Genomic DNA, 17,499 nt, shown 5'->3' on the forward strand with positions numbered 1-17,499 from the left:
CAGTGGCAAAGAATAAATTTATCCTTCACTACCTATCCAATAAATGGACCTGTGCAGTTAAATCATGTAGGCTGAAGGCAGTAATCCTATTGTTAAAGAAAAAAGTTTGATCCATGTTGCTAACACTGCCCTATTATGATAAGATCTGAATCTATTCTTAAAGTTGTCTTACAACTTACTGTGCTCTCTTTGTAATTTCTAATTGTCATTTCTATACATTTTATTAAGAATCTTGACCACTCGTTTCATAATGAAAGTTTTGTGCCTCTTACTACAAGAACCTGAAATGAAGTCAGCTTCAGCTCAACAAGCTTGGGCAACAGTTCTTTTATATGGCACACACAGAAGCAAATGTTCTAGAATTCAAAAATGTGCCTTGTGCTAAATTTAGCATTTCCTACATGCATTACCTTTTCTCGTTGTCCATAGTGGTCTGCATACCAAACCATTCCATACAAACATAGGAAAGTAGTAACAGCCTGCAACATTGGAAGAAGAAAGGAAAAGAAACTTTAATCCTTAAAGGATGTGTACCTTTCTTTCAATAAGTACCTCCCAAGGTGGCTTACAATGCACTGTTTGTGCAATATTACTGTTCAATGGAGGAGAACAAAGTACAACAAAAATTGAGGCTCATTTTTTAATATTAACATAGGAACATTTCCATTACAAGCTTGATTAATTTTATGCCGTATTCAATGAGCTGCCTTCCACCAAAGAATCCTAAAACTGCAAATAATGAGGAGACTGAAATTCTGTTAGAAATCCTTAGCTTTCTCCACAGCTTAATTTTGCAGTCTAGATAAAGTCATACAGCACATACATATGTAAGACTATTCAGGCATAAAGTTTATTACAGCGCAATCCGACAGTCACTAGGAGTTTCTGGAAACCAAACTCTGAGGTTGCAAAAGCATTCCAACCTCATGGCTGAGTCTCAGAGCTGTGTGAAAAGAGTTGGTTGTATCTGTGAGGTGCCAAGAGCATGGGGTGGGAAGGGAAGGGGACAGATACTGACACAACATGAAGTATCCTGCCGGTGCTTCAGCCTTCTTCCCTCGTGCTCTAAGGTGTGACATTTAGAGAGCTGAAATGGGGGACCATGGAGGTGACCTTTACCTCCACATTCCTTTTGTCTTCAATAAAAGGATTCCAAGTGTGGAGAGTTCCAGGGCTAATATATGGATGGGGTGGGTAGGAACATGACTACTAGCTCCATACACTTTACTGTGTACCTCACAACCTTGCCACTTGGATGTTTATGTGTTGACTGTGATGGGGAACTCTTCATATATACAGCTATATCCAGGAAAACTCCACATAGTCAGTACACACATATACGTTTTGCCTTTGCAGATATTTACATCTGTCTGCAGATGCCCAGAAGGTGGGGTGGAAGTTGCATGACATCAGCAGTGGGGCCAGGAAGCAAGTCTCATTTCCAGTGGATGGCATTTCATTTTGAGCTCCTGGGACCTTAGTCCAAGATCCAGGTACACCAAGATCTGCCTGTATCCAAGATACAGGCTGATCTTGGAATACTTCTCACTCTGTCCCACAGTGCTCAAATGGTTAGAAACCACTGCCTGAAAGATCTTTTGGCTTTGTGCAGATTGTACAATTTCCCTTGGAAGAAAAACTGGAAATATATTTAGGAACACACATGAAAAGTTCATAGAAAAGGTTACTCTATTGCTATTTTTAGGCTGTTTCAAACTGTATTTTTTTATTATTATTATTATTTTTGTTGTTGTTGTTATTGCCGCTATCACTGTTGAAGTTTGAAGGGCAGAAAACAAAAATCTTTAAAAATTAAACCCACCATGAATAAAAGTGCCATCAAATCAAACAAGTTAGGCTTGTACCCAATTGAAAAAAACTGAGTCCGTCAGATGAGAGTAACAGTGCAGTGCTATGCATGTCCAGCAGAAAGTTCCGTCTCGTGTAGTTCAGTGAGATTACTTAAAGGTAAGTGTTGACAGGCTTGCAGCCTTGGTCTATCAAATAATCAGTTTATATATTACATTTGTGTATGAGAAACTCAATAGTTCTGTATTTTCCTTTTTCCTAGATGACATGCACTTCAAAGCAGACAATATCTTAAGATACATTCTCTGTAATATGAGAGAAGATGGAGAGTACCCTTTGTAAGATGACATTTCCATCTGAAGTTGGGATACTTACCGGTATGAATTTAAAAAGTAACAAGGAGCTGCACCTTGTTAGCCAATTACTCTTTTTAAAAAATCAATCTAAAAATAAATACTAGAAGGAAACAGCAACCACTGGGAAGTAAACATTATAGTTAATCCTTAATATAACAAAAGTTCTGAAACATGTGTGCAAAATAAAAGAAAAAGGTGCTTACCACACAAAGGAGCCAAAACACCACATACAATATTTGTGTTTTGGAGAAGAGTTCTTGACCAAATTTGATGCATACAATAGCTTCAAGGAAACCAATAACTCTTGAGGCAATGACAAAAGAAATATAATGTTTTTAGTTACACACAACACATTTTACAGTATTTTCTTTTGCAGCATTATTCAGTTTTTTACCATACTTTTTTTAGGGAGGGAAAAGCAAGATTTGGTGACCATCTATAAAGTAGTCTGGACCTTTAACATTTTTTAAACTACACCTCTATGTTTGCCTCACTTCTCCCTCTTTTAATAAATATTCCCATTTTGTTACACTTGCTCTCTTTCTTCCCACAATGTACTTTATGGATGGTTCCATAGAAACATTTTATGCATTGGTAAAATTTGCATTGTAATTTGCAATGTAATTTGCAATGTAACCCTACATTGACCAGAATTTTAATATCCATTACAAAAGTCTCTTTTTAAAGACCAGAATATACCATATTGTCATCACTCCTTCCCACAAAAAACACTGGTGGTGTGTGCCACCAGGGTTGTAAGCGAAACAAGGTTGCTAAGAAACAAGAGGGAAGTATCAGCACGCTTGGGGTAAAATAGAGATTTGCAGAAGTAAAAAAGAACTTTTTAAAAAATGCAAATACAGGCAATGATAATTTAGTCATAAAGTCAACCTATGGCATCTCCTGTTAAGAAAACCCCTTGAGAGACAAAAAGAAGTTGGTATGAAAGCAACAATGAACACCTTCTTCCATGGGAGCCACCACAGCACATAAGATAAGATTCTGCTTGACTTATCATTTTATGAGAAGGTGCATTATTCTATGAAGAAGCGCTCATAACCGGGCCTTCGGAGCTCTGTCAAGAAAACGCCAAATAGCTTCCTGCTCAAAGATGAGCAAAACTGTTATGTTGGCCATTCAAAAGCATTTGCTTCCTTTGCTTTTTTCTTCTTATATGGTTTCATTGTAGTACAATCTTTTTTATTGTTGTCTGATGTCATTGCATGAATGATTTTGAATAGCATGTGACTTTTCACAGCATAGGGACTTATGATTGAAAAGAGAAATATGGAATGATTAGCCAATGGGAATGACATTCCTGTTGGCTTGTTAGGGAATAACAAGAAATTTCTGCAACAGTAACCACCATGAGCCGTCCAGAGACGCAGAGTGATGGACAGCCTAGAAATATCTCAAATAAATAAATAAACACTCAGACATAATATAATCTCAGTAAAGAACCTAATAGGAAAGATAACTTTTGAGTCAAAAAGTATAACCAAATATTTTAATTCTAATGCTATAACATCATAAGATGTAGCTAAAACTTTGATAAGCTAGTATAGCCTTGTTTACCGGCCTTGAACAAGCATGCGATGATGGGAGATAGATTTCACAATTGTTCTTAATTATGCTTTCAAAATATAGCAGTCTTTAGAACATAAAGAATACACCCCATCCCTGCTCCAGTTAGGATTAACTAGAGGACCAGTGAAGTTTTCTTCTATTCCAGGTTGAATTTGTTTTGGTTGGTTGGTTGGTTTACTTGTTTGTTTTTTTGGGGGGGGGGGGGTTGGCCTTTTCTGCTGAACCATTAGCAAACTTACTTTGCAGGTCTCCATTGACCAAAAGGATTCAAGTTAACACACAACCAAATTTTATTAATTTGTTTGCAGATGATATTTTTTTAATACTATCAAATCCTATTAGGAGGTTAACAATGACAGTGCAGGTAATAAAACACTTTGGAGAAGAGGCAGGAATGCAAATCCACTACAGAAAAACTAGCAGTTTGTGTATAAACTTGGTTAATAGAAAGTACTTAGTTTTGGGAATAAAAACAGAAATACCCATGGTGACTAAGATATGAAAATATTTAGGAGTAATTACACCAGTTTATCTGTCAAAAATGATAAAATTAAATTAGCAACCAGTACTGAATATATTAAACAAACACTGAAACAACTGTCCAAACTGAGCTTAAAATGGTTGGAATAATTATGGTGATTATAATGAAATCATTACCAAAATTAACACTTGTATTTCAAACATTACCTTTGACTTTACCTGAGCAAATGTTAAGACGCGGAAAATGCTATTACCAAAACTAGGTTCAGTGCAAATATTGTGGTTACCATTACATACTGAGGCTTAAGAATGTAAGAAAAATCATGCTGGATCAGACCAGAGGTCCGTCTAGTCCAGCACTCCATACACATGGTACCCATAGGATACCTCAAGCAGGATGGGTGCAAGACCTCCACCTGACCAAGCTCTTCAGCAACTGGTGCACGGCAGACCTGCTACCTCAGGTAAAGGAGGTCGCACAAAGCCAGAAAGGCTGGCAGCCACTGACAGCCTCCTCCCCCATGATCTGTCATAGAGGGGGGAAAAGTGTACTGAAGATAATACATTACATCACTAAAGCAACACTCTGGTACCTCCATAAAATTGGAGATATGGAGCCACCACAGGCATCACCTGCATTTGTGGTGGGACTCTTCACTGGTGCAATGGTCTGCTTTAGCCAGTGAGACTACACAGAAAGATATAGCACTATCTTTATATGGACTCTAATACACAAATAAGGCATAAATTGAACTTGATTTTTTTCTGAATGGAGCCAGATTGGTTATAGCTTCTAACAGGAAAGCAGCAAATGAATTTTCTCTTAAAATATGGAAAAAGAAACTTTGGGAACTTGCATTAATGGAGAAATTCATTCAACATCTTCAGGTTAAAAGAGATCAAATCACAAGTCTCAATAGATGCCATGGTCCTCACACACCTCCTTGCATTTCATCAAGGTGTACATAAGATGACTTTCTAACCTATCAATGCCCAGTAGTCATAATGACTAGATTTTATTGCCAACATTAGAAACAGTTCACACAATCACAAAAATAAACTGCAGTGGCTTATTTTTCCTGCTGTACGTCAAGGGGAAACGTCTACCTTTATGCCAAAGGAGTGAGCATAACCCTTGCCAGAACTTGTCCTACCATGTCATGTGACACCATCTGTCCACGGTGGCTTGCAGCTATGGGTACAAGCTGACCAGAACCATGGACTGGGAGAGTGGGAACAGAATGCTGGCCTACACGGGTTTCTGGTATAATCCAGCAGGGCTCTTATGTTCTTAGATCAATTAGTGGGAGAGGAGTGTCATTTGAACTTTTTGGGCACCAAAAAAATGACAGTATTATAGTTGAAAAATATTATTCAGGGTAATGATATATTTGGAAAGAGTCTCCTTTTTTTGGTTTGAAGTGGAACTAATGTTAGCTGTTTGAACGACATTTAGAATGAGACTTTGAAGATGGATCAGACACAGAGCAAGTGACGACAGCGAAATGTTCCTGAACAAGGCCAAGTCCACAGTTGACATTAAACTGTTTAACATTTGCCAAAGGCGTGAAGCAGGAGTCCCACAGCTCCTATTAGCTCAGCACGACCTTCCCTACAAGGGCAGACTGTACTGATCTGAACACTGCTATTTCTGTAACTTCATGATAGGAAAAAAAATTCCTTTGAAAGTCTTTGATGTTTTTACTCTGATCTGTTTCCTTTCCTCTGATTTTGTTTGTGTGCAAGAGACAGAACACACAATAGATTCAAGAGGATTATGGAAAACTAGAAATAGCCTCAAAATTATCGAGCTCAGCCCAAGCCAGATTATTTCACACACCAATGTCATCATCCACCCAGTTTCAACAGATAATCCATGCTACATAGTGTCACGAGCAGAACCAGTCAAGCTGTTGCAAGATGGCAAAAACGATAGGTAAGGAAAACAATAACTTAGGGTGAAAACCTATGACGGTTGGGGAATGATGTGAGTTGTGGGATATTCTTCTGTCTGTACATGCATAGGGTTGCATTTGAATAGGGTTAAAATTAAAGCTTAAAATTGTAACTTAAATTTGAGGCAGTAAGAATCTGAGATTTGTTTCTAGAGACTGTTTGGAAGAAAACAAACTTCTAAGCTATTTGTCAGCCTCAGTCCATGCTCTGAAAACAAGCAACAGCAACTTTGCATCATGGTCTGGTTAAGGAATCTATCTGGAATCCTACACATGCCGTCCTGCATTCCACCCAAGGCAGACAAAAAATAAACGTAAGAAATATATAAAACAAAGTTTCTCTTCTCAAGGAGCCTTGGGGAGCAAAGTTTTCTCTTCTTACTGCATTGCATCAAAGAGTCTGAACACTTGTAGCCACAACAAAAACTTACCCAAACACCCAACACTGAGTTCCTACCCGTTTGCACTGTGTGTCTGTAAGGTAAGCATAGTACTGTCTGGAACAAGAAATGGACAAAAAAGAAGGGGAAAAGCAGTGAAACAACATATAATTACATATTAAGTGAGGCTTCTAGGACAGGAATGCACAACAAAGAGGATTCACAACCACTACCACTGCTGGGCACTCCACAGGGCAGATGGTGAGTGTAACCAACCCCCCCCCCCAGAAGCCATCACTGCCCCTGCCTCTTTGCCCACCATTTTAGCCTTTCGCAGGGGTGGCAGGGGCTTGGCTACTCAGGGTGCCCCGAAAAGCAATTTGGCCTTTAGCTAGACGGTGCAGCAGCTCTTCCAAGAGCTGGCCGAGCTCCCACTGGCCTGCATCCCAAGTGTTTTCTCCACCCTGAGACTTAACAGTGGGCACTCACTCCAAAGAGAATTCTTTCAGGGGTCAGGCCTTGGAAGAACCCAAGGAGGCTTCACAGGCTGGATTAGGCCCATGAGCCCTGATCTAGGATGACTGCCAACAAAATAAACAAGCAATCACACTGAAAGCCAAAAAGAGAGGTTCCCTGCATGACCAGTAAATGTCTTTATATATAATCTTAACTGTCAAGCTAACACAGCATTTGTATAACAGGTGCTGAAATCTGGTAAATTATACAGTGAAGAGAGATGTACAACTGAGAATGAAAAAGTACGCAGAAAAGTCAGGTAGCATGCCACTGGAATCTCTTGGTTTACTGAAATGCAGAAGGGCACAAAGTATACACAGTTCTAACTTTAAATAGCAAATTTAATTTTTAATTTTATGTATTTGTTAATTTATTTTAGTTAAGGGTCTTTTTGAAGTTGTTTCTTGTGTTAAAAAAATCTCCTGAGATTTGAGTGAGGAAAGGAGAAAACCATGTTCAGACATAAACTGTGCAATATACTAAGTATGTAAGTAACTTATATACTAAGTAGTAAGTTCTTTTGCATTTAGTGAGACTTGATCCTAGATAAGTGGACTTAGGATTGGAAAGCTGTTCCAAATGAGGACTGGTATCTTTTGAATAAAGGAAACTAAAGCTTGCAATTGTTTGGACACTTGACTGGGAGTATTCTCCAATGAACACAGTGGGACTCTCTTCTGCATGAGGCTGCACTACCCAGAATTATGTGATCTGAATGTGAGCAAGAACTATGTTCAGAAATGGCAATATGGCAATGCTGGTTCAGACCAGCATTGTGTGAACAGGAAGCAAAGAATTGTTGGAACCACCAAATATTAATACAAGCTGTCCGATACATTTTGTGTTATCTAACTGCCTAACATCTTCCTGAGCCCCAGGGGAGAATGCTGCCTACACTTTACCATATGGGTCTCTTTGGACATACCAATAAATCACAACGTAGCAGGACATGCTTTAGCTAGTCTCGGGTTCATGTGCTCCCCACTCTTCCCCTCCTCCAGTGTTGCTGCAGTGATGGAGATCAGAAGCATTTGTTTTCTATTTTAAAACAACTAGACTTTCTTGTTACATCAGAACTCAAATAAGGCAGGATTTTACTGTGTCTTGTTTAAAATCAACCAGAGTTACCTCAATTTCAAAATAACGAAAAACTCAAAGGTAGAAGTGTCTTCCAGTCTCACGGGTGTGCCAATGAGGGGAGTGGCCAAGCATGAAACCTGCTGATGCTTTTCCATGTGATGCTAAATGATGATTTAGTGCTATGTCCAAACCAACGCTGTAACCCGAGCAGCTCGAGGGCTAGATAGAGGCTTGCTTTTTGCCAGTAACAGCTAAGACATTAAGGGACAGTGCTAATCCCTTCTAGTCACTCTAAAGCTACAACTCAGTCATGTTTCCAAGCCACTTTTACCAAGCCAACCAAGGTGAAACAAAGAAATATATTACCTCACAGTTGGTGCTGTAATTATTCCAATGAAAAGGATCCTACCCCAACTTAATGGGTGACTTGCTTGGAAAACAAAGATATGCTTCAAGAAAAATGTGTTCAGTTCAGTCAACTAAAAAGGGGCAAGAAGAAAAGAACAACATTGCAAACATTGTACATTCTGAATAAACAGCGCTGACAGGACTCTTCTTTAGTAACCTGCTTATACTGCGTGGCACTGTGGGTACACCTTATGCAGGATCTGTGGTGTTTCTTTCTGCATTAATTATGAACTCGCCAATAGAATAATAGTATTTTGATTTGCTGGGTAAATCAATGGGTTTAAATGCCTCCATTTTGGAGACAGAAATACCAGTTCTCCTCCCTTTTCTCCCTTCCATCCTTCTCTCTCTCTGCGTTTCGGTATATTGGAGCCATACAATTTGTGAAGCTTCTCTACTTTTCTTGACCAATGTAATGCAGTTTATTATACCCAGACTATGACAATGTGGGGGACAGTTTTCCATCCAGTGGTATTTCCATATCCTGTGAATATTTGTATCATCTTCTACAAGTGCCTTAGCAGTAGAAGTAGCTGGGTGTCCATATCTCAACCCATTTTGCTCTAAACCAGGGGTCTCAAGCTCAACTTACCTGGGGGCCGCTGGAAGTAGAGTCTGGGTGAGGCTGGGCCGCATGAAGTATTCCACCACCGCGGTGGTGGTAGGCCATTCATCCCGTGGCCGGCCCAGGCGCCGCCGGCACTTTGAAGGCCGCAGGGCCCCTCCCCCGTGCCCCACCCGTCCCGGCAAGTGGCCCGCGTGCCGCGAGTTTGAGACCCCTGCTCTAAACAGTCTATATCATTCAGTATTGGAAGCTGAGAATTATCAGAGATCTTCAAATCTTCTTGGAGATGGGCAATGTTTCATCTTACTTCCGGGGGTAAGTAAAAGACATACTATCCAATATATAGTGACAGAGTGCCAAAATAGAGCTTATGAAGGAGAGTTTGCTGATTTCCTGGCTGTGACAAACAAAGCAAAAATTATATTTGTAATTTAGACATGTTTATACCATTTTAGATTTTATATGACATATTTTTATGCCTGTGTTTTTAAGTGTGATGTGAATGTGCCATACGATTTATATTAATTTATTTATTTTGCTTTTTACCTGCCAAATAATCATGAAGAGGTATACTCCTGCTACTCTTTGAAATGAAGATTTGGGATCAAACCAGCGAACGTAAGTCCAGCTTGCTGGAGTGAACTGTAATACAGCTCTCTTGATTTTGCCTGTAGTGGTGTGAATGTCTCTGAAAGCAAATAAACGGCAAGTGTTAAAAGAGAAGGGAAGAAACGTGCATTCCTATATATCAAGTCACAATACAACATGGTTCTACCATTGCCATTTGCAGCAAGAGGCTCCATGCACATTGCAGGAAACTCTGCACTAAGAAGAGGACCTCTGTAACTATTCTAAGTAAGCAAGCAGCTGTGGGCTTTTGTTCACACACAAGAAACTGTTTAGTACAGTTTCACTCTTATGTGCAAGTTCTCTAATACTCATTATAGCGTGGTTAAAAATCAAGAAAGAGCTGTCTTCCTTTAAAATTATTTGGATTATATTAACATAAAATCACAGAGTAAAGATCTAGTTTGTGTGCTTGTGGGTAGCAATTTGGAAAGTTGTTTATACAGTTGAATCATATATTTGGTTATATGATTAACTGCACAATACTTTACATCAGAAGTAAGCCCTACTGGATTTAACAAGGCTTCCTTCCAGGTAGGTATAGCCGAAGAAGTAATAAGGTTGCTGATGGGAATTAAAAATGAAGATCACAAGTTACTACTCTTTATTTACTTTTCTGGATATAAATAAAACAAAACATTGTAATCTGTGAACACTGTCATAATCCATGAACATCACAGGGAAGTGGATTTTTAAGAAAATCACAGTACCCACACTGATTTAGGAATTGTAAATTTTTAAAATCTTGTAAACTGTTCTAAGAGCGAAATTGGCTATGGAGGAAAAGCTTGTATAAACAAATACTTATATAAAATTTTAGGACTGGGCTCTTCCAATAAATTTTAGGACTGGGCTCTTCCCACTCTTCCAATAATACAGCCTTCAAAAACTAGGATTCTGGTTCAGAAATAGAAGAAACAGGGTTGGAATTCACATCTGAGATGCCAAGTCCAATGGACCCAGAGGTAAGACAGGCAGTTGTTGAGAATCAGACAGTTTCAAAGTTCAGTGTGAATTTCTAGCAAATTTCTAGCAAATCTCTAGCAAACTGAGCTCAGTGGGGGTGGACTTCACATCATTAGTCCAATTATGCCAGGTTAAGAGGGCAGACCAATTGAATAATGTCTGATGTTTTTGGTGAATGGTAAAGCATTATCCACCTTGAAGGCAGAGCCAGGGTTTTTTTTTGGTTTTGAAGGGAGGAAAGGTTTTTCGTTTGGAATCAACTTTGTATCATTAATGACCTGTATCCTAACTTTGCTTGTGTCTTTTGTTAATGACTTCTGCAATTCTCATCTTCGTTTTCACAAAGCCAGCCTGGCTGGCCAGCTTTAACATAATAAAGACTTTCATTAGAAAGTCTGTTGTTCTGATCTGCTTGGAAGGAAGGAAGGAAAGAAGAGCCATTCCTGGCAGAAAACTTGCACAAAAAATAGGTCTGTATGTTCTTGTGATTCCAGCCTACATAAGTAACATTAACATGCCATTTAAGATTTTGGACAGCTCTGAGTTACAAATCCTAGCAAATCCATACATTTTTAGCATTCTTCATATTATTGGGAATTCAAAAATACTAGCATTAGTACATTTATGGCAAAGTCCTATGGAGATACCCATAAGCCTCAGAACATGGAAGTTTATGGGCATCCACTGCAGAGCAGGAGAAGCAGCAGAGGCTTTTTCAGTCATCTAATAAAGCTGTTTCAGAGCAAGAGGGAAGAGGGCTGGAGCAGCTTCCAGACAGCTGCTCCAGTCTCATGTCCTCCTAACCTCCCAAATGCCCCCCTTTAACCCCTCTCTGAGATCATTTTCCTGATGCTGGAAAGTAGCTAGGATAGTTCCTTTTGTACTGGCTGCATTGGAAAGAGAAGATGCTCCAAATTTGGAGCTGGGCATCTGAATAATCCTATGGATGCCCAGATAATCTCTAGGAACTATAGGATGATGGCCAGTGATTGGACAAGTTCCAAACTTCACAACCTTCCAAATGTTTATTTCATATAGCAGTTTATTTCATATAGCAGTATCATCATATTTGAAACTTACTTGAAGCTTGCCCAGTGATAGGTCCTCATCTCCAGCCAACGGCAAACCACCATGCCCAACCAGATGCCACCCCCATTGCACAGTAGGATATCCAAAATAACTTGATCCCACCAGCATTCAGCAAAATTAGGCAGCAGGTGCATAAAGAACAGCTATGAAATACAGCAAAAATATTCTGGGTGAGAAATTCATAAAGACAAAGATATTTCTTAAACATAAACATCCTATGTTATAAAATTACAGGTGCTGAAAATAGTTCTCATATTACAGCTGAATTGGACCCAAGACTATCAACCTGTGATTTCAAAGGGCTCTAGATCAGTTCGTGCTGCTATTTTCCATTAAATTTACCCTTTTAAATCTGGCATCATGATTATTTTTTGATTACCAAGGCTGTTGGAGGAAGTGCTCCAAGCTCAGAGCTAGGAATAATCCTCTTCAAGCCAGCATGGAAAGAACACTAGCTACTCTCCAAGGTCAAGGAAACATCTTCTGAGAGCAGTAAAGGAAACATTTTGGGGATAAGAAGGGGAGGAGAGTGGAGTGGCTAGGATACAAGGCGCACCGTGAAGCTGCTCAGTCCTCTTTCCTTGCCCCTCCAAGACTAGAAGGACAGAAATGGTTGCCAAGTGCAGCAGCAGGGAGGCCTCTTCCATGCTGCACAAGAGGCTTATAGGCATCCCTATGGGATCATATCCTGTGCATACGCACTGTAACTCTTTTGTACAAGCTAGCACAGATAGGAAATTAAAAATGAATTTGAACAGTGATGGAAGCAGCATCTGCTATGCCTTCTATATCTTAAGCATCCCCTGTGCTTCAGTATGTATTGATTCATCTTCACAATTATGCTTAACAAGTATTCAAAAGTTATATACAGAATTTATTCAAAGATCAAACTATGGCTTCCAAATGCAAGCGTGACTTAGCACCATACTGCTCAACAATAATCATAGTCTTCTAGCAAATATTCAGTTTGTGAATGGAAGGATTCCTTGAGAGACTGAATTCAGCAATTCTCTGTATTTGTACTCCACAGTCTTAAACTGTCAGAGAAACATTGCTCTGAAGTGCCTGCCAAGTATGTCATACCATCAAACACCCATGGGTAAGACTTTGGATCAGGTCATTAGGAACATTATGACTTTAAGAACCAATGCAGTACACTCAAAGAGACACTGATCCACAGAGCTCTGTGCACTTTCTTAAACACAAAGTGCTATTGATTGTCACAGAATTTTGCCTGCACACGTGTGAACAAACAGTACAAGAGCAAGTTTACTGTATGAAACAGTAAACACATTTTCACTGCTGGAAGCATGCTGAAAAGATGCAGTATGTCACACAACGAGCACTTTCTGACACCATTGGAAAGGGCCCCAGTGGTTTTATACTGAAATGCAGTCAATGTACTGCAGAGAAAACTAGTAAATGTAGGGGATGGTTTAAGCAGGTTACTTTTTCCAAGCATGGGCTTCTTGATCAAATTTAACTAGCTGGAAAATTAACAAGTTGATTTGCCCTTTGAATTTGTGGAACACATATAGCTTCAAGCCCTCAGCAGAGATTTCATTCTGCTTGCTAAAGTGTCTAGCATGATCTAACAGGAAGTGCACATTACTTAATTCCTGTCCTACACTGGAGGATTATTCTTATATAACCTAATACTTTTTGACTAAGAACACACAGCTGCAGTTTCTAAAGATAATGAAAAAAATTCTCGTTTTGGTTTTGGCATTCATGTTCAATAACAGAAACCATGCTAAACTTCAGTGTGTTGATAAAGATTACAGGAACAAAAGCACTTCCATATCCTAATTATATGAGAATATTTTCAGGTTATATCAAAATGGTTGTCCCATTGTGAAATCACTTGTCTGAAATTCTTAAAAGGCATGCCTTATTATCATATGCTGCAACAGGGATAAGAACTCCATTTCTGGCTTTAATAAATGAAATAGACTTACTATACCTATCCAATAGCAAGAGTAGGCAAACCAGTATATTTTGGACTACAACTTCCCTCAACCCCACCCAGCATGACCAACAGTAAGGCAGAATGGGAATTGTAGTCAAACATGTGGAAGGTTCCTGGTTCTCTACACCTGCCATACAGTAATACTAAAGTCTACGTTTGTTCACTATATAGCCAAGTAACTGAGTATCTGCACAATCCAGTGTAGCAGCCGGCAATCCTCTGAACTCAGAGGATTATGGATTTCCAATGGATGGCAGAAGAAGCATAGAGGTAAAGGTCACCCCCATGCTTCTCCCACTCTGCAAAATATTTAGATGGCCAATTTTGGTTGTCTGGAGTCTTTGGTCCTGGAGGCTGAGGTGCGGCCAGGACACACTGTATTCTGGAGAAGCCTCACTCTTCCCCTTCTGGCTTCCTGGAATGCCCACAATGGTCGCAAGGTTGGTCTTCCAGGGTAGGGTTCCTTCCATGCTCACTGCAAAGGTGGATGGAGGGTGCTCTGAGGTAGTACTCCCAAGTCTGACCCCTGAAGCATCTTTTTAAGGTGGGAGTTAGTGCTCTGCCTTTTCCTCTAGCCAGCTAGCCGATACACAGGAAATTATTATATGCACATTAAGGCAGAACAAAGTCCCACAATTCCCAGCATTCCCTAGACAGCCAGGCTGCAAAATGCTGGCTTGCTATCAGGGAATGCTGGGCACTGCAGGATTTTCTTCCCATCTAAACATGTTTAGGATTGCAGCCTTAATTGGATATGCTGCCCTGAACATCCAAATAAATCTGACTTAGGCGTCCCAGACATCTGTGTGCAGAAGTCAACAAATGCCTGGTAAAGCCACATCAGTGACTGAATAAACATATCCCATCCCAAAGCTATAAATTTCTTCCCTGGAACAATGGCATTTTGTAAGGTTTGTATTTAGTTTCAGCCAGGATGCAGCTGTCAGCACATTTTTGGTGGGCACAAAGTATCCAATAGACTCAGCTGCTCTGTGCAGTAATGTCTCTTCACTGCACAGGCAGAACTTACCTCAGTTAGCTCCCAGGTGATGCTAATGGTCCAACACAGCCCATAGCTGCGAATCAACAAAGCCTTCATTGCCCAGCCCCAGAAGTGTCCAAAAGCAAAAATGTCAAAATGGCTGAGGATTCGTTCCCAAGTGATAACATGGCAATTTACAGCATATTCCTGTTGATGTAGGGAGAAGGAATGAGATGCACATGGAGAGAGCAAGAGAGAAGGCATGAGAGAGAAAGTAAGAGCATGCACAAGCAGCAGCTGAAGTATACTCTGGAAACATTTTGGAAATAACAGTGCAACCTGCTAGATCATTTACTTATTTAATAAATATTAGAAGATGCTTTTCTTCTAGAGTATGGTTTTCTGTAACTGAGCTTTACAGAGATGCTAGAGATATTCTTGCATTAGTCATGGATATGTCTGTCTTTCAAGGACTGCTAAGTTGTTCTTTAAAAAAAAGCCTAGCATGATCTAAATCTACAGCCTTCTCTTCACTACATCATATGACCCATTTTTCACAACATAAAAGGTTCCATTATTTAAAAATTCTTGAAAGTAAATAACTTCTGGGCTTATTTATTATTCTGTAGTAAGCAAAATTCAAATCAAGGTAGCCCAAATACTGCACTCCAAATCATTCAACTGAAATAAATTATGGTAACATATAACTGCTTGGCAATCCTTATTCAAGCAGCCACACAGAACTTCGATACCTAACTCACAAAACAATGACCCCAATCTGGACTTGCTTGGATGTCACTGCTACCAAGAAAAAGGTTTATTTTTAAAAGTAGCAAATAAAAACTACCACTAAACCTGCCGTCAGTTTGGGCTATGATGAGGCTGCCACCACTACTTGGATATGTACTGAGCAACATGTACTGTTGCTCATGGACCTTTTCTTTGTAACCTCATTCCAAGAAAGAGGAGGGGGGAAAACAAATGGAGATGAAATGAGATGAAACTGAACTGAACTAAGGAACACTATACAAATTTGGAATGAAGAGAAAATTACTGTAAAATGCACCTTCTTGTTTGGCTCCAAAGGCCCTAAAGCTTCATTCTTCCTCTTAAAGAAGATGTTTAATCCTATTCATCATTTTGGTTATCCTTTTAGCACCTCCTTGTATGCAAAATATTCCATATCTAGAGACTACCAAACTGTATATCCTTTTCTTGAGTCAGAGTTATTAGAATGACATGGCAGGATATTTGATCTTTCTATAAAGATGGCACAAGAATTCTGAATGATTTCCCATCCCCTTCCAAAGGTTTATGCATGCTATTCCGTTTCTAATACAGCAACACAGGAGCACAAGGACAAAGGTGCCAAAGCCTTCACTACAACATTATCAATACACACCATGATATCTGCTTCTCTCGTTGCATATCGGAGATTAGGATCCAGCCAGTACATCACCGATTTCACCTGCTCAAAGTTAAGAAAGAGCAGGAACACCAGAAACAGAAAATAGAGAACACTCAAACCTGTAAGGAAAGAGTTAAGATTAAATGTTTAATTCATACTGCTTTTGGTAAGTTGAGGATAGAAAATATTTGTTTGAAAGGCAGTATCCGAAACACACACAAGCAATGTTCTCACATTGGAGAACCAGTGTGGTGCAGTGGTTAAGCATGTGGGACTGGGACTCAGACGATCTGGGTTCTAAGTCCCTGCTCGGCCATGGAACCAACTGAGTGACTTTGAGCCACAGACTCTTAGCCCAACCTACTTCACAGGGTTGTTGTTGCGGGGACAGGATTGAGAGCAGAGTAAAGAAATTGATATAAGCCAATTTCAGTTCATAGGAAAAAAGTGAGGTAGAAATCTAATAAATAAATATATATCTCAATGTTGAAGGAACAATTTAGATTAATACATTAAAATAAGCAAGTAGAATTCATAAACTAAACAAGTTTTGCAAGTTTCTTTGCTTATGTTATTTCTCATGGCTGTGGATTTTCTCCCCCAACCCTGGCGTGGACCATATGCGAAAATATGAAACAGTTAGGTACATGAGCAACACAAAAGAGAAAAAGAGAGATTGTGCACTAAGCAATTCTTCTAACAGTTGACCACCATAGTTTATTCACAATTGAGAGATGGGGTCTAACCCTCACTTGGCCATCAAGCTTGCCTGATGCCTTTGTACCACTCACTGGCTCTCTGCCTTAGTTACCTCACAGGGCTGTTGTGAGAATAAAGTAGAAAGAAGGAAGAGGATTATGTAAGCTGCCTTGGGTTCCTTGCAAGGGTAGAAATGGCAGGATATAATACTTCCAGTCTTCCAGTCAGGAACATGCCAGTTAAGAACAAGACTTACTTATGAACAAGCAAACCCAGAAGTCCCATCACATGCACAAGTGACAGGCTGGTGCCCGCAGGAGCCAGATAGCAAGAAAGGAAGAAAAGGAAGGGAAGAAGGAAGGAAGGGAAAAGGAAGGAAGAGGGGGGAAATGACGAGCAGCCAACTGGGAACTAGTTCCATGGTGGTGGTGAAACTACAGTAGTTTTCCATGCTTATGCAAAACCAGGATACACAAGTCAGTGTTTTGGGTCACGTGGAGTTAGTTACAATTGGGATAATTTTAAAGGATAAAGGAGTCCCATCTCCATCATCAGTTACTGTTGGGCTTAATGTTAGCTCAAGAAATGTTAAGCTTCAATAATCTTTTTATTGTTTTTTTGTC

At 39.7% G+C, this 17,499-nt stretch overlaps 1 protein-coding gene across 1 annotated transcript in view; it reads right to left on the bottom strand.

Moving 5' to 3' along the window:
- The window catches only part of PTDSS1 (phosphatidylserine synthase 1), a 34,738-nt gene that overhangs the window by 9,981 nt on the left and 7,258 nt on the right, over positions 1-17,499 (bottom strand). The window contains exons 4-11 of the mRNA XM_044424321.1: positions 16,172-16,296; positions 14,818-14,976; positions 11,810-11,961; positions 9,683-9,824; positions 8,530-8,642; positions 6,619-6,684; positions 2,369-2,468; positions 411-479 (exon numbers count right to left, since the gene is read on the bottom strand). Coding sequence (XP_044280256.1) covers positions 411-479; positions 2,369-2,468; positions 6,619-6,684; positions 8,530-8,642; positions 9,683-9,824; positions 11,810-11,961; positions 14,818-14,976; positions 16,172-16,296 — 926 coding nt within the window. The remainder of the gene's footprint in view (positions 1-410; positions 480-2,368; positions 2,469-6,618; positions 6,685-8,529; positions 8,643-9,682; positions 9,825-11,809; positions 11,962-14,817; positions 14,977-16,171; positions 16,297-17,499) is intronic.

The sequence above is a fragment of the Varanus komodoensis genome, unplaced genomic scaffold (assembly GCF_004798865.1).
Source record: "Varanus komodoensis strain SLA01 unplaced genomic scaffold, ASM479886v1 scaffold14_1, whole genome shotgun sequence".
Classification (NCBI taxonomy): Eukaryota; Metazoa; Chordata; class Lepidosauria; order Squamata; family Varanidae; genus Varanus; species Varanus komodoensis.